The following is an 18,201-nucleotide window of genomic DNA, read 5'->3' on the forward strand; positions in this document are numbered from 1 at the left end:
TCCAACAGTGAACAAAACAGATGGGATCTGTGGACTAAGGAAGCTTCCAGCTTAGTGGGGCAGAAAGGGATGGTTTGTATACATCAACCCAGCTGAAGCTGATTCACTTACTCCTGCCAAAATCAGATGCGAGCACTATAAAGAATTTCCTATCATTCTGGGCTTAAAAATAAAATAAAGTAAAAACTCCAATTATTATGTCACATCGTACTCCCTCTTTCCAAAGCACGCCTCGTGAAATACACAGGACCTTGTGCGGAGTGGAAATCCCAGGACTAGGTGTGAAGAGTGAGGGCTCCGCACGCCCAACGAGGTGTGCCACCTTGCACAGGTAAATCCCTTTCTAAGTCTCCTTCGTAAAACTACGGACGGTAACAGTTTACTTTGGATTGTGTTCTAGGGATTAAAGGAAATTATTACCTGGCAAGCAAGTCCAGCACAAGGCCCGGTACAAACACTCAACAAATCAACCCTTTCTCTCATCCATCAAATACACATAAAAACCATGAAGAGTCGAAGACAAAGATGCATCAGGTCAATGAAATGGGGCTTGCGGTAAGTAAGCGGTAGTGACTACGAAGGGGTACAGGGTTTCTTTCGGATCATAAAAATGTTCTAAAATTTACTGTGGTGATGGTTGGAGGACTCTTCACACATTAAAAGATACCCACTGAATTATATACTTTAAATGGGTGGACTGCATGCTGTGTGAATTATATCTCAATAAAGATGCTATAAAAAATCTATTTAAAAGTCAATGAAATACTTTTAATCAATATGCCCAGGTGGGCCAAAAGCTATTCTTTGTGGAGGGTATCTCCACCCTATAATTAGAAAATATATCTTCAGTTCATGGTCACTGCAATAGTAAGACGTCTTCAAGATTTTCTTACCAACTTCTTTATAGGGAAAAGATAAGCAAGGGAGGACAATGCTATACACACGAATCTTGTATGACAACTTCTTAAATCTTTTACTATACTCAAGTCCACAGAAAAGTTTAGCTCTACTCACAGAGTTCAGCTACAATGTCAACCAACCAAAAGGGGTAATGACAAAAGGCCTTAACAGAGTGAGTTTAAAGCTGACTGCTTCATTCCTTAACACCTAAGGTCACCACCAAACTACACACACAAATGACACAAAAGAAAATGTTTGGTCCAAAAACATGAAGCTGAACCCTACCTAAGAGCAGCTTATTTATTTCACACTGACAGGCAGTGATGTGACTATGGTATTGCTTTCCAGCAAACACACCATCACTCACCATATGCAAATGGTGGCCCCATCAGGAAAGCCTACAACCCGTAAGTCCAAGAGGAAAGCAAACCCAGGAAGACCACCCAGCCAAGCCCTCTCTTGGTCCCTTCCTTATACTCTCCCTTCATTCACAGATCTTTATGGACTACACATTATGAACACCTGGCCTCCATTTTTAATTTGTGATTTTTCTGTGAAACTGGTAACAGGAGTTTCCATAATCTTAAAAAACCAAATACTTTGATGTGTTTTATAATTATGTATAATATATATCCTTAAGCCAGGTTTATTTTATTAAAAACAAAAACAAAAAAAACAGAAACCCTTCACCATTGTACCCAGAATAATCAGCGGTAACCAAGATGGTATACGGTCCAGCAACTATACAAATATGGTTTTCTGCTTGGGCTGACTTCTTTTTTTTTTTTTTTTTTTTAAGATTTTTTATTTATTTATTCGACAGAGATAGAGACAGCCAGCAAGAGAGGGAACACAAGCAGGGAGAGTGGGAGAGGAAGAAGCAGGCTCATAGTGGAGGAGCCTGATGTGGGGCTCGATCCCATAACGCCGGGATCACGCCCTGAGCCAAAGTCAGACGCTTAACCGCTGTGCCACCCAGGCGCCCCTGCTTGGGTTGACTTCTGCATGTAAAAATAGGCGGTTTTTGTGCACTTTGGAAGGCCCATCCTTTGAGCTGCTCTGCCACCAATGGTGACAAATGTCAACTTTTCAGGGCAACCACCACTGCAAGACTGCCCAGGAGAGGGAGGGTCAAGTTTATGGCCAAAGCACAGAGTGGCACTAACCAGTAGTTCTTCCAGCCCTCTGAACCTCTGTGAGTTCACGCTGAAGATCAAGGCCGGATGCTCGTTCTTACTAGCACCCTGATTAACCGACTACGCTCACCTGCTCACAGACCGGGGAGGGGGGGCTGATTTACCTCCACTTAGCGCGTTACGGATAAGAGGGGCATGCTCGTTAGCAATCTTCAAGTTCCCCTGACTGCAGTTACAATCATCACTGCTGTGGCGGGTAACAAAATGCAGAAGCGAAAGTGGACATCTTACCTTGTGAGTCAAAGCTGAATTTATGAAATCACTGGGAAATACCTCAAGAAGTAATAACATTTCACTTAGTAAAAAAAAGTATTGCACCAATTCCATGCTCAGACACCGAAAACACAAAGTGAGCCTGGATTCATATTTAATCTCTTCTCAAATCAAAATTGAAAATGAAAGCTCTATTTCCAGTAAGAAGTTAGGCAAGTCAATACCACAGCCAGGCTAACAATACCGTATGTCAGATCCGCTGTCAATTTATAGAGATCATTTGCCTTTTAATGAATGAACTTGAAACCCCCTCTACCGCACAGGAGAAGCAGAAGACTTCAAGAGCGTCTCCAGGGGTTGAAAGAGAATCATTTACTTCCCCCCGATTCATTCCCTTTAAAACATTAATTCCCAAGATCGCAGTTCTTGGAAAACACACAGAACCTCCGATGAAGAACCTCATACAAAGAACCATTCTTCCTCTTACACCAGGTGGTAAGTCGTCTCTAAAAAAACCACACTTACTTTCATAAGCTGCCATTTGCATTTTCACCGTCCCCTCTGAAACCTCCCAGTAATGCTGCGAGTACAATCCTTTTCATTTGCTACTTTATTAACTTTCTTTAATACTCTGCGTTTCTGAGCTGTTTCAAAAATAATTCAGCAGAGACCCCCAGGGAAATGAAGCTTCCATGCCTGGCTCAATGGAGAATCAGATAGTAAGGTGCACCCCGTCATATTAATAAATTAGGAAGAGTAGTACCAATTAGTTGTTCATTAAGCCCCAAACCCTCTGTGAAGTCCAGGTTCAGGATCGAACGCTGGACCGTCTTTCTCACCAGGACGGTGATTGAAAATGACGCTCACCTGCCACCCTAGAGCACTGGGACAGACACTACCTATCCCGGGAAGTAAACAGGGCAGGGGTGTCTGTCCATTTTACACCCAAGAAAATGAGACAACAGCACAGTGACTTCCTCAAAGGGAAAAGGTAAAGCAGCTTGCAGAGGGTTAGGACATCCCCTCTTTCCCCTGCGACTGGGGTTCTCAACCTTGTTTGCACATCAGAATCCCCTGGGGAGCTTTGGAAAAAAAAAAACACCAACGCCAGGTCACCCAACCAGACCAAACTGCCATCCCAGACCAAGTAAACGCCTGGAAGTGGTGCCTGGGCATGTTTTTTAAACTCTCCAGGTGATTCAAAGGCACAGAGCTGAGAACGCCAGTCCTATAACCTATACATGTTTTAAAGGCCAAAGTAAATGACAGCTGTAACAACGAAGTATGTCCTCAAGTAAATATGATTTAATAAAAACCCAAAGGAAAATACACTCGTAAGCTCTAAAATGCCAAGTTCAACATGTACGTATTTACACATTCTGCTGTACCCACCATGTTTTTTCCGGGTTTGTCTCCCTCACCCCCAACCCCCAAAAGAGCAAATTTCCAAACAAATAACTATACAAAGGCATGTGCGTCCCAAATGTCAGGAATGAGATGCTAAGGAAATTCCTTCCAACATCTGAGAGCAATTTTGCACAAGACGTCACTGCTCCTATGCACTCACCTTAAAGAAGAGAGAGCAGAGCAGAAGAGCTAAACATCCAAATGCGGTAATAGTTTTTCTCTCCTATGAAGCGCACTCCGAAACCCACTAATTATTTCCAGAGCGAACTGCTCTCGTAACATGTTACTCCTGAGGACACTCTGGTCCTCAGGCAACCAGGACTCCACGTCCTGGCAGCGACACTAAAGGCAAAGTCTTTTTGGACTTTTCTGGACTTTTTCCACATGAGGAATTCCAAGCACAAGAAGCAATTAGTATTTAGTGGGGATTTCATACTGCTGTCTTGCTGGTGCCCACTACCTTTCAAAACAAATCATGAGAACGCTCAATATTCCCCCAAAGACTGCAGAGAGGAGCTCCTGAAATTTCTGGGATCTTAACCCAGACACACACACCCCCCTATGAATGCACATAACAAATCAGGTTTGTGAAAACCACTACCAGGTATACAATCACCTCAAAATGAAAATACCAGGGAAGAGATTTTTTTCAGCTCCGTCTCCAGGAAGTTAATCACAAGCAACTGGTACTTCCTAAGGGCCCGATCTGAAGCTTGTCGTTAGCGCAACCCCACAGCAGAAAACGACTGTGGCTTCCCTTCCCCTCCCCTTCTTCCCAAACCCATCCCTTTGCGCTCCGCCACATAACTGGCTCCAAATGTGTTTGTTCTGCTTCTCTCTTTGTTTTTCCCCAAAGGGAAAAATTAATGGTCAAGTGGGTTTAATTTTTAAATTGGTACAAGAGCTTTAAACACACTGTACTGGAGAAAAAAAAATGCAAATGGAACACTCTTGAAAATGGTTGCACATGAAACACACATCTTACGACCCGCGCCTTTGCGAAGGCGGGTTCTCGAATTCTGTGGAGGTCGGGAGTTGAGTTTATTCAGCAAGAATAACTCTATTAAGAGCTCTGGCTCCTTCTTGTCACCACAGTCAACATCCACACATTCCAAGTCCTGGAAACTGTGAGGCGGTAAAAAGGCTGGAGCTGCAGAAGGCTCCAGTCCTGCGTCTGCAAAGCACCCAAAGCGGCCAGTGCACCCCACCCCATGGGGGTGGGGGACACACCCACGGGACTCGGGGATCACAGCACACGGAGGCAGGTACACGGACTCGGGAGGCGGACCACTCAGAGAACACGGCGCTACTCTCGAGATGGTACGTGCATCGGGACCAAACAGAAGGAAGAAAAGAACGTACCAGTGACCCTGATAATACCACTGAGCTCTTTCACTGACGGCCCCCAGTTACTACAGTTGCTGAATACAACATTTTCTTTTTCCTAAGTAACCCGTCTTTCATTAGCAGCTCAGGTTCAAGTCAAAACCCAGCCGACTTCCAAGCCAAGTGAACGACTTACAGGCGTTCCAGAAAGTTTGTAGCTAATTTTACAACATCTGCCACCCAGTGAGGTTACACGGCAGGCACCCGGTCCTGTCTGACACAGGAATAAGTAAAATCGTGACAAGCAGTGAAGCGGAGGGCGCTAAGTCGTAGCTGAGACAGAAGTGCGAGGCGCCCCTTCACCCAGACGAGCACAGGGTTCAAGTGCAAGAAAATCTTTCTTCTGAGCTGATGCAAATTCAATCTTAGCCTTTCCAAATCTTTTTCTGTTCTACCACCTTAGTAACGTCTTGATTCCGTCTCTAAACTTTTCTCCCCAAGATACCAGTCGGACACCCTCAGCCACCACTTCTGCTCTCGGGAAAACCTGAGAAGGACCAAGTGTGGAGAACCCAAGGAGAGACAACAGGGCAGAAGACTGCGCCCCACGTGCACCCCACCCCTTGCACTGGAAGGCATCTCAACAGACAAGCCAGAGACGAAAATGTGAATTCCAGCTCCTCTTCCCCCAATTCCTCCCAATCTGGCTGCATCGCGCTGTTAAAGGTACAAAGAGGACGCAAGACACCCCACCCCCCCCAACCCCAAACACCAGACATTTCTAAAGCCAAAAGCGAATGTGAACTATCACTTTGGGTTGAGACACAAAAGAGCTCTTCCTATCTGCTCTTTTCATTCACCTTCTCTGGTTCCTTCTTCTGTAACGATTTTTCCTTACTGATGGTACCTATGAAATTTTGTTTCCAAATACAAAATATATCTTTCAACGGTATACTTAACGCAATATGCAGAATTCAAAGATTTTCCTATGGTTTTTTGCTTGTCTACCTTGGGACAGCGTGCGCTGTTTTCCGCCTTCTGACAATTACGCTGAGACGATCTGTCATCTGATTTTCATCTTTTTATGTATTTTGCTCTCCTGGGAGTTGCAGCCCTCAATTTCCCCCCTTGATACAGAGGGACCTAAACAGCAATTCTGAGTCTCAGCCCTTTCTAGTTACGCTCCTCCTTACCCTTACTCCTCTCCCAGCGGGCCATGATACCGACGCCTGTCCTCTTCCTTATCCTTGGCCAACCTCGCTTGGAGGGAAAGAAAGGGTTCTTCACTTTCCTTTGTTCGCCTGGGGCTCATTTCTTCCTCATTTTCTCTACTCCTCTCATTCCCCAGTGAGCAATGCAGGGCTCTCCTTGCTATTTGGTTTTTAATTACCCGTGGGCCTCTAAGGTCAATGACATCTGAAAGACACTGGACCAGGTAATCGTGCGCTATGAGATGTGGCCGGCCAGGGTTCGGATCCACGGTAGGTATGGTATACGCCACATTTACATTTCTAAGAGCAGTGGCAGATTAATCCTAACCCATTTCTCCTGTGACTATTGGATTACCCTGGCCAGGTAGGCTGCTGAGCTAAGGGGCAGGGAAGGCGCCATGTCGCCAGTCACAGAAATGAGTGGTTCAGCTGGGGCTTAAGCCTCTGACCTTGGGCTTCGTTATTAGCTCAGAGCACCAAGCAGCCACAGCCATACCAGGGCCACGGCCCTCGCTAAATGCAAGAAACAGAGCTCAATTCAGCAGGTCAATTTAAACCTCAACAACCCATGTCAAGACAAATAAGACAACTATGTCCAGACAGACAGATCGGTTGGCACAACGAGAAGAAAGTGAACTTGAGATCCGTCTGTCTTCCTAATTTCCACGATCCCTCTCAGGGCCAAGGGGAACCATCACCCTGCTTCCCAGCCTTCCCACGCTAGCGCCTAAACGCAGAGCCATTCCACGGACACCTCATTCACCCTGAACGTAAAAGCACCCGTGAACAAGAAAAGAGAAACACCGTTCTTATTTCAACAGAAATCCAGACGGTCTAAAAAGCCCTCCTCTTCCTCTCCACGCGCCACCGGACAAAGTCCCCTCGCGGGGGGCGTACAGAAACACATACATCATGGGGAAGAGGGCACGGGGAAATAGAGAAAAGTAAAGTGTATTTACCTTCTTCTGTTTCATGCCACACGATCCCTTCCAAATTCACACTGGTCCCAGGTTCACAGGGCCCCAGGCACTCTGGCTCTGTCACTACTCCAACTTCACACGTATTGACACCCACGGAACGAGTCCGAACCAAAAGCTGTTCGACCGGTGCTGCAATATTGGATGAAGACGGGGGAAAGTAGGAGGGCAGAATCTGAGGCGTGAGGCTGCTGGAAATCGGTGGCGGCGGCGCTGGCACTGTAAACAGGGGGTCAACCTGAAAGACAGACAGGCTTACTGCAGTGGCGCTGCATTCTCGGAGCTGTTTGCAATGCAATCTGTTTACATCACTTCTAGAATACATCACCGTTCCAAATTCCATTTGCAATTATAATACACTTCCAGGGTTTGCATGGTGCCAAAAGATAAAGTTGAAGAGAAATGAGCATCTGATTTTTTTTTTTTTCCCCATGCCAAACAAGGTCAACATCGGGGCTCTCGCTTCTGGAACGAGAGGCAGAACTTCAATGTCCTCATGTCACCGATGGACAATGGGTCAGCCTCAGGCAAGGTGCGTGAAATACGCTCTGCAAAATTAAGGCTCTTTCCCACCTGTAATGAAATCGTACCTCCAAAAGTACAATATTTTCCAAAGGAGGGGCTCCAATGAACACTGCAGATGCATCATTTGGACAGTTAAGCACAGGAGATGGACTAAAATTGTTTCCAAAGTACTTTATAAACCATAATGAATTAAATCACTGTGAAAATACATTAACTTACTCTGCTGAATATATAAAATACATAAACTTGATTATACACACTCAAACACATAAACTGGATATTATTAGCATGTATTAAGCATCAACTTTTTTTTTTTTTTTTTAAGATTTTATTTATTTATGTGACAGAGAGACAGCCAGCGAGAGAGGGAACACAAGCAGGGGGAGTGGGAGAGGAAGAAGCAGGCTCATAGCTGAGGAGCCTGATGTGGGACTCGATCCCGGAACGCCAGGATCACGCCCTGAGCCGAAGGCAGACACTTTAACAACTGCGCTACCCAGGCGCCCCTAAGCATCAACTCTTAATTAAGTTTTCTACTGCAAAGTTTAGCAGAATTCATATAAATGGGGAAATAAACGCCATGTGCCCAACATCAACAGAAACAGAGTTTCTCCAATGCACAGGTCTTTTAGCGGCTCGACCTGGAAAGATCCGTGATGAATCTGCCCGAATCCTGGGATAACCCCCTCTAAATCCCGGGAAATAGGAATGACAGCCAATGTAAGAGCTTACAGTGCAGTGGTATCTCGTCTGCACCCCTATCCTGGAGAACAGGAAAGGAGACCTTCACCACGAAGTGTCCAGGAGCCTGGCCACAATGAAACCAAAGGCTATGCCCATACTACGCAGGTCGATCGCCAGCCCACCCAGTCCTTCGTCAGACCCATTTTAAGCACTATTATGACTGTTAGAGAAGAGCTGGGGCCCTGCTGACAGGTGGTCAAACGTAAAAGAGCCAAACGCAAAGCCCATCGGCACCGTGACTCCACATTCGCTATGTCCCCGGTGGGACACACAGAGAGCGCCTACCTAGAAGGGAGGACTCCTTGCACACGCTAGCAGCTGGGCTAACGAGTCGTATGTGTGAAAAAGGACACATAGAAGTTTCTTCTGGCAAAACGCCACCTTAGTCTGTGGTTCCTGTATCCCAATTAACCTTCGTAAGAAATCAACACTTGGCTAGAACAGGGTCTTTGTTGTTTACACACACACACACACACACACACACACACACACACACACAGAATGCATTTCAAGATAAACTGTAAGAGGAAGTGTGCTCCTGGTTCAACAGCTGAAGCAGTCATCTGTGTGGGCTCCTTGTTCATGTGACTGTAGGAACTATTTCTACAGTTTGCCTTTCACAAAAATGATAAACTGACTTCACTTGCCTGACTGATCCAAGACAGCGAGAACAGCCCTTCACCCATCTGCATGGTAAAGAAACTTAATTTCCTGCTCTCAGGGCTGCCATAAAACTTCTTTCGCTCCACCCTTTGTATTGTTCTGCATTCTTGATCACAGAGCCCAAGAAAGAAAAGCATGTAACGGCCCCAAAACCCCAGATCTGGTGATTTATGCTTTCGCGTAAATGCAGCTTAATGCGGATCAGAGTTCACCCTGATAGTTCCTATTTTAAAACTGAGCTGACAAATGGAGAAAGGGGTACTCAGGAAGGAAATTCAAGGGAGGGGGGAAAAAACCCATGCCACCTTGTAGTCTTTACTACAGCCATAAGATTGCGTGAGATAAGAACCGCTTTCCAGAATTTAAAAAAAAGGGGAGGGGAGGGCAAGGAAAATGATAAACTGGTTACTGTAGGTTATTATTTTTTTTTGCATGTTTGCCATCTTCTTAATTTGTATAGTTAGCTGTAAATTGACTATAATTGCTTGCTACATATATAAACGGAAAAGACAAAACAGAACAATATTCTCGAAATACTCTTTATATCCCTTGATCGACAGCCTACGTTAATTCCAAGAGAATAAACACGGCTTCGGTTGGATAAACGACAAAATGGGATGAAAGAAAAGGAGGTAAAGCATCCAAGAGCGCATTAATTCCTCGATTTGCGAGATCGGGATACAATGAGGCAAAGCCTACGATACCAAGTTATAAGGACAGGGCGTTGGACACTAGGATTTTGGCTCCAACTCTGACACTAATTAGCTTGTGACTTTGGGGAGGCACCTAACCTCTGCTGAACACCATTTTCCTCAACTGCAAAATGTAATCTCCAGCCTTCTACCGATGACAAATCCTATCACAACAGAATCTCTGGACTAAATCTCTATTTCAATATAACTCCAACTCTGAATATATCTGCAAAGGCACACATGCACAGACAGACAGACACACACACACACAGCCCTACTATTTGGGATATTTAAGAGAATCCAAACATCAAATTTCTAAAGAATCTAGAAGGCTTGAGGGGAGAGGCCATGGTACCCTGGGCCTACCACCAAGTGAACTGTGCTTATTTCTGTCCGCACAATCCAAATGTGCAATGGTAAGAGCCTCGTCACAGCACTTACAGAGGGGACCTTGGAGCCTTGTCCCCACACGTGTTAAAACAAGAAGCTAAGGTTCAGAGAATTTGACTATAAATATGAACTAATCATAAACAGTCCCCCCAAAGCGATAATAGGCTAACACTCTTAAACTCGATAGGAAAACTCAATAGGTAATACAGTGAAGACGTTCAACTCTTTGACTTTCATAATGAACTTCTGGTTTTCCCATGACACTGGCTTCCTCAAGAGAGCCCACAAGTTGCCATTCCTACAGGTACGTACGGAAATGTCACTACCAGTGAGAGAAGAAAGGGGAACTCTTTTCCCTTGGGATTTCAGAATTTGGAGTGAAGAACAAAGACCATCCATGGGGTCTCCCGGGAACCCCTCTTCCCCAGAGGTCGCCAATCACAGAGGAGGGTAGGCAATTACAGCCGCCCCCAAACGTGTATTAGTTGGTAGGTTTGCTACTTCCTAAAACGTGACGATTTTCTGCCAACACAAAAATGAGGGAAAAGTCTGAATGCCTACTAGCTCTTAAAATAATAATTAGATAATGTGCTGGGCCAGGCCCACAAGCCTCATGGCATCAACCGACAGGGCTGAGCCTCCCTTCAGCCTGGCGGTGACCTGCCGGGCTGCAGGCCGCTGACTGTGCATTTCCAGCTGTTCCCCCCATCCCCTGAGACAATCACAGAATGTTCTACCTTGAAGACCTCCTAGCCCAACCTCCTCCTGTTAGAGAGAAAAGTGGCCCATATTTGCACGAGGGCAAGAAGCTATCTCTGGTGGCAGCCCAAATGAGTAGAAAGCAGCAGTGCCCTAGAAGCAGAAATGGGACAGCAGGAGTTCAAATACACACTAGGAGACAAGACAGAGGTGGAAGGGAGACAATTCAGTGTCGCTAATTCTGCCAGTGAACGCCCCCCTACAGGAGGTCTCAGTTCTCTTGTGAATCTTACGGCGTCCAACACAAAGCCACACGCGCCATATGTGAAGCGGGGGCCTGGAGGGATTTTCAGTAGTGTTTTTACCTCTTACAAAAGATCAACTCCACTGCACCCTGATTTCCAGGTCACTGATCTGTAAGACGGAACCGTAACTCTTCAACCGATGAGGCTCGGTTGAACTCCCTAACAGTCCCTTGTACCTGGTAGTGGTGGATCTCAGGTTCAAATCCTGACCCCTTCCCGCCCCCCCTCCGTACTTGCTGTGGGGGCCCCTGAGCAAGTCACCTAACTACTCTGAGGCTCAATGTTTGCATCTAAGAAATGGGAGTAAGATCAACAATTACGCCCAATGGGTCAGAGGGAAGACTCGGGGATATAACTCATACAGAGTGAAGGTTCAGCAAAGTGCTTAGCTCAGTAAATGCTGGCTTTGAGAAAGGGGGAAAAAAAAAGTCCCTGGTCTGATATTACAGTTCTCTAACCCTGCCTGCAACCTTACAAAGCTCCTTTTTATACCCTACTATATTTAACATAAATCTATAATCCCCTCCAAATGCATGGTTAAGTGCAGCGAAAGTGTGTTCAAAGTAAGAAAAAGGGCTTAACCCTGAGCAGCTCAGCCTGGGGAAATTCTGCTCCTTTCATACACGGGCGTCTGGCAGCAGTCGACCCAGCTTAATACCCCCCCCACTTACCCCCCCAATTTTACAGCACATCCTGGTGAGTCCTACGCCTCTACAAAAGCTCCTTCTACCCATCTCTGGTTGCGCCTCTTTTTTCACGCACCGCTGCTCTCCCAAAAGCCACCTGTGAGTTGAGCACACATCCACCCCATAAACAGTTACTACGCACCTGCGGTGTGCCAGGCACGGGGCAGCGTGCTTGCGCCCCAAGAGCAGCTCAAAGCCAAGCAGCTCCCTGCTCTCCTGGCCTTCCTGCCTCATCAGCAAGACCAGGGCCCTCATCACATAATCCTACAAATACAGCCAAACTACACAAAGGGGCCTGAGTGGAAGACAGTGGGGTAGGGCGTCCGTCTTCCAAACTGGAATCCCAGCTCTACCTCGGGTGACACGACCTCTGGGCGAGTCACCTGACCTGCCTGGGCCGCCATGGCTTCATCTGTAGAATGGAAATAATGAGATCAGACAAACAACCTGAGCTCAGCTCCCCGTACAGAGCAATACTCCACAAATACGAGCGATTGCCACTGTCAATATGATTATTGGGATTACAAATCTACTTGAGACCTGAACTAAAAAGAAATCAATAGGTGGTCTGGCCCTTCAAGGCCAGATACCAGGATGTACTACATTTAAAGGCAATTCATGGGAGGCAATTATGAATACCCTTGGGGCGTGGGGGGTGGGCCAAGAACGCTCAAACAGTACTCATCAGATAGTCCACGTTAAAAAAAAAAATCAGCGGGGAATTATTAGTCTAGTACTACTAACATCTACAATACAAGATCATCATAGAGAACTAGCCAGTCTGAGCAACGGTTCCTTTGTCAAAGCTCTTTTCTGTCATCTTGATGGGACACTGATGTAACCTATTACAGCCCCAAAAAAGAGAAGCAGGAAAGCAGCCATCTCCAGTGGGGGGGGGGGGGGGGGGCATAAGTCTAACAGCTGGTGGTGGCAGCCTGTCAAACTGAGGAAAGTTAATGTCAGGAACAGACGCGCGGCAGTCTCTCACTGTTATTTTTGCATGATTATTCCCAGGTGTCGGTGCACGCTGAGCAGTAGCCCGGCTATTTATCACTCGAGAGCGAGCCTAAGAGCCCGGGAGTGGGGGGGGAGCAGGGGCGGGAGAGAGAGGCGGGGAAGAAAAGGTTATTTACACAGATAGCAGCACTTAGTGCGTGTCATCAGAGGGCTGGGGGGGGGGGGGGAATCTGCAGAGAGAGTCTGGCAATATTTTCTCAGTTCACCTTATTTCAAGGGCTTCCTGAGGGCTTTGGAAGGCTCCAAAGCTGGGAGTGGGCGCTTTGCTTCAGTCCAGCACCGCCGGTGTCAGCCAGTGATGGGTTCCAGGACTGGGGAAGTGACAGCCAACGAGGCAGGGTCGCCAGGGCAGGGCTGGGTCGCCAGGGCTCCTGCACCTCTGAGATCCAGCAAAGAGAGATGTGCAGCGGGATTCTGTGCAGCCAGAGAAAGGCCAGCCAAGGCCAGGGAGGCGCCGGCCTCGAGGGAAGATGGCCCTCCCACGCCCTGGGACCAGTCCCCGCACCCTGATGGGGAGCTTGCCCTGGGGTTTCCTCAACCCTTGCAAAGATCGCCACGCTCATCTGGCTATTAACCCCCACCCCCTCAATCCTGGGATTCTCAGATCAACAACCACTACAGTGGCCATGGTGTTTTATTCTGCTCAGTAAATATTTTTACCTTCTTGCGAGCGCCCTGGGGCACCATTACTTAATGCTCACGACGTTGTCTCCATATCGTGGTATTTGGCTGTTTTTACGAGATTGCCCACAGTTACCTCTTTCATTTAAAACGCATTAGACAGAGACTGCACTTCAAGTGGGGGAAATCACAGCTCTCTGAGGGCGACTACTGCCACAGTCCGTCCCTTTGCATTTTCACCGCCCTTGGTGCCTGACATCGATGCTGCTTCGTTAGCAAAGCAAGGGAAGCTACAAAACTGTTTTTCCTTTGGCACAGATCTCTTCTCCAAAATGAACTGTCAAGGCTGAATTTCCACCCCTGATAGAGAAACCCGAACAGATGTACGTCCGTCCCTCCTAATTCTGGCTTTCCTAAACGTGGTAGAGAGTTTTCCTTTTGGAACCACGATCAAAGCAACTTCTCCCTTACAGTTTGTGTCTTAAACAACACAAGTGAGTTCTGGGTAATGGTCTACTGGGTCCGAGGCATCAGACACTCTTCATCTCCGTTACGGCTCCACATCCCCATTTTATGGGGGCGGACACCTCCATCTCTGAAATCTCGGAGGACGAACAATTTATTCAAGGCCAAACTTCTCTGATTTCAAAGTCCATGTAAAAATACAAATAGGGACAGCCACTGTTTAACCCCCTATTACATTAGGAGGGACTTAGACTGTAGGTTCTCTCTCAGTCCACTGTCGCAAGACTGTGAAGGCAAGTATTTACAGATGAGGAAAAGGAGACCTGGGGAAAGTAAGTAACTGCGGGAGGTCACTCGGGGTGGTGGCCGAGCCCAAACTGAAACCCACAGTAGGGTAAGAGGAAAAGCAAACTCTTCTAAACTGAAAATACAACACAAGATGGAAAGAGGCCTTCCTCCCAAGGTAATTCTGGACCCTTCTCTGTATGTTGGAAACCATACACCTGCATCACCTTTCATTGCCCACAGTTCAGAACGGTGCCTCCCAGGGCATCTAGGCAAATACTGCAATCCCTTCCAGAAAGTGCCTTGAACCGGAAGCTCAGGTTTGGTGTTGTTATTATTTGAAATCGTCCAATTCTAAAAGCAACCACATACAATGGCTGGGAATTATACCATTACTTTCACTCTCTCATTTCCAGATGTGAAGACCAGAGGCGGTCTAAATAAAAGGCCACAGGTTCACCTGCTGAAGTGCTTTCAAAGACTCAGCCCCGGACCTGGTAGGGTCTGACTGGGGGATGGACCAAGGCTCTGGCCTCTAGACAGCTGCTTCCATTTCCAACCATGCCAAAATCACTGAAGGCCAATCCAGGGTCTCTACATGGTGCTACCTGGGTGGTGAGGGGCAGCACCAGGAGGATATGACTGGGAGGGTGTCACCCCAGAAGTAGCCCTATGGGCAGATCACAAAGCAGAGAGACACAAAGGCCAGCAACACGTATAACACAGACTTCAAACAACAGCAAGGATTTTTCACTTCACTCTCTAGACACGACAGTTTTCAAAGCAAAACAGAAGGTACCAAAGTGCGCAAAGTATAATGAAACTACTCGATTCAGCATTTTAAATTTGTTCTTGTTTTGAAGCCAAACAGAATTTTCCCCCCACCCCCAGAAGGCCCTCAACTGTGTAGAGATCCAGCACCATGGCGCCCGGGCAGGTGCAGGGGACACAAGGACTCTGTCCTGGAGGACGGACTCCACCAGACCATGTCAGGTGTCAACACACTGAACTTCCTCTGCGTTCTCTGCAAAAAACCTGTCTGACTGCTGAGCCAGATTCGTCTTCTGTTTTAAAAGTGCCGCTGACATTTTCCACTGCTCGGAGCGTGGGCTGTGCTTACAGCATGGCATGGCGCGACCAGTGTGTTCACATCTTGTCCATAAGGGTTCTCTGATTTTCTCTCATCCTGCCCATTTTCAGAGTTACTCGGATCACAAAAATAAGCCACAAAGAAAGGAGACCACCACAAAAGTACTAAAAAAAGAGAACGTCTATCTTCTTTTGTTAATTCTTTGCACGAGTTCCTTGCCTTTGCAGAAAGCCGCATTCCTGAAGATTTCCACACAAATCCCATCCACATCGGTTAGACCTGGCTCCCAATCCCCTAGGAGTGGAAACAGCAGCTCAGTAATAAAACTCAGCATTTTTAACTGTGGATTTGGCTTACCATGGGTGCACCTACAGGACTAACCCAATCAATTTCAACACGCCTCAATAAGGAGTATTTTATCAGATAGTGACCGGCCTTACATGTCCACCTTTGCATGGTTCTAATTTCTCCTTGAAATTAGGTTGAAATTAGGGGAAGGTCACAGGCCTTTCGCTCTACTTGACACAGACATAATTTTAAGGGAAAAAAGAAGGGGTAAAAACGGAAAGAAAGGCTTATTTGGGGAAAAAATCACCTTATTCCTCTTCTCAACTAACAGCAATTCTTTTCTTTTGCCTTGTGTTAGGGAATCTCACCTGCAACCTGCTAAAACAGAGTATTTTCAATGAAAATTGTAGGCATTTGAATTATAACTGCAATACACGCTCATCACAACAAACTGAAGAAAAAGGAAGTGCCTGAGTCACACTGGAGAGGTGAGATGCAGAGGGTCAAAATCCAGCTTCTCCAAAGCGTGGCGGGTCAGCCACAGAACGGGACAATTTTGACTCCCTGCCCAGGATACCCACCTTGGTACCAGTCACTCTCCTCTCCCCAAAATCAAACACTGCACATTTACATTCTTGTTTTTTTTTTTCCTTAAAGATTTTTATTTAGAGTGAAAGCATGGCGGGGGGGGGGGGGGGGGGAGCAGAGGGAGAGGGAGAAAGAAGCAGGGAGCGACCTGTTGGCTGAGCGGGGAGCCCGATGTGGGACTTGATCCCAGGACGCTGGGATCATGACCTGAGCAGAAGGCAGAGGCTTCACAGACTGAGCCGCCCAGGCGCCCTGCTCACTTCAATTCTTTATCACGGCTCTAAGAGGCACGGCATGAACATCTTGCCTCCCTTTCCTCCATATCTCCCCAATGCTGATCCAAAATACTGATCAATTTCAATAAATGAATGAAAGCTTTGAGATTTTAATTCCAGACTGAATCAAACTAGATGACTCAGGAAAGCTCTCCACGCTCTACCACAGAAATGGAAACGTGAGAGAAATAACGAATCATAGAGCTCCTCCGGTCATCGACACACCCACCTCTCAAGGACACCTCAGAGATAGTCATATTCATTCTCATTTCGGTTCCACCTGCTCATTCCAAGTCTTAACAGGTAAGTTACTTCTCAGGGTCAGGAGCCAAACCAGAGGCTGTTGGCTATCCCAGGGAGGGCCGCGCCGTGGCCTCTACCAAGTTCTGTACCCAAACTACAACTTTTCAAAGTTTCTTCTCACAAAGCCCCACACAAAAAGACCCGCTCCCAGGACCAGAATTCTGTTTCCCCTCCTGAGAACAAAGATTCTAGAAGCCAACAGATCATTCTCTAGGGAGACCTTTCTTCTACCAGGCTCTTATGCATCCTTCCAGAAATGTTATCCACATAAAAACATGTGTGGGGGGGGATCACTTTTTATTTACTAGCCTTCTGCATGAATTTTAATATGAACAGGTAAATTCATAAATTTTTTTAAAAAACTAAACTTTTAATAAAAAGATGTTAAGCCATTCTACTTTATGATAAAAGTAAGCCAATGCCAGTGCAGAGGGCAGAGAGCATATGATTAAGACGATTATTTCAAGTCCTTGTGCAGAGGTCCTGAGATCAACAAGCCAAGGGTGGTATATGGTCTTCGTTTGCGTGACAGGAGGACCGTGTATTGAGCCCACGTCCTCCCCTTTATTAAGGCTGCTGCTTATTAAACCCACCTCCTTCTCAGAGAAGTCATTCCTTCATCGGACAAACTTTTGCCAGGGAACCACTATGTACCCAGCATGGCTGCAGGAGCCCTGGAGGGCACCATGGCCACGGGGGAGACCAGCAGCAAGTGGACAGGGCTGAGGTGGCACACTGCGGCAGCCCCCCGGAAGGGGTGGAGCACGTGATGATGGATCTTAAGGAAGCGCAGAGTGGAGCCTGGGGAGGGGACAGGAGAAGAGGACAGAGCTGGGCCATTCTAGACACTACTGGCAGTGGGGTCAGAAAGGCAGAAGTGAAGCAGGAAAAGCAGACAGCTCATGAGGGCCCTGGATTAGGCTCAGAACTTGGGGGTTACTGTGGAGCTGGAAGCCAGTACTAAGGATGTAAATTAGGGGCACGGGAGGCTCAGACTGCTCCCCTGCTAAAAAGCACATGGGACATCGTGTAGGCAACAGAGGAGAGGGGAAGCTGGAGGAAGGAGGGCAGTTAGGAAGCCATGACAGTAGTACAGGGAAGAGGTGGTGGCCGCGGTGGGGAGGGGAGGAGAGGACTGGCAGTGCCCCCAAAAGTGAGAGCAGGGCGTTAAGATCAGAGTGGTGGGGGAGGTATGGTGTCCAACATCCGGGAGCAGTCAAGAGAAGTCCGTGCCCACCCCTGAGGAGCTGGCCCTGGCCCACCCCCACCCCTCCCAGAAGAGCAAGACTGCTAGCTTTTTAAAGGCGAGTGACTCTTAACCGAGCCCTTAATTTC

General features: G+C 47.0%; 1 protein-coding gene across 14 annotated transcripts in view; it reads right to left on the minus strand.

The window, feature by feature from the left end:
• The window catches only part of ZNF608 (zinc finger protein 608), a 745,410-nt gene that overhangs the window by 687,320 nt on the left and 39,889 nt on the right, over positions 1-18,201 (minus strand). For all 14 annotated transcript variants that reach the window (XM_057306992.1, XM_057306984.1, XM_057306986.1 and 11 more), the window contains one exon: positions 7,213-7,468. In XM_057306992.1, coding sequence (XP_057162975.1) covers positions 7,213-7,468 — 256 coding nt within the window. The remainder of the gene's footprint in view (positions 1-7,212; positions 7,469-18,201) is intronic.

The sequence above is a fragment of the Ursus arctos genome, unplaced genomic scaffold, assembly GCF_023065955.2.
Source record: "Ursus arctos isolate Adak ecotype North America unplaced genomic scaffold, UrsArc2.0 scaffold_5, whole genome shotgun sequence".
In the NCBI taxonomy this organism is placed as follows: Eukaryota; Metazoa; Chordata; class Mammalia; order Carnivora; family Ursidae; genus Ursus; species Ursus arctos.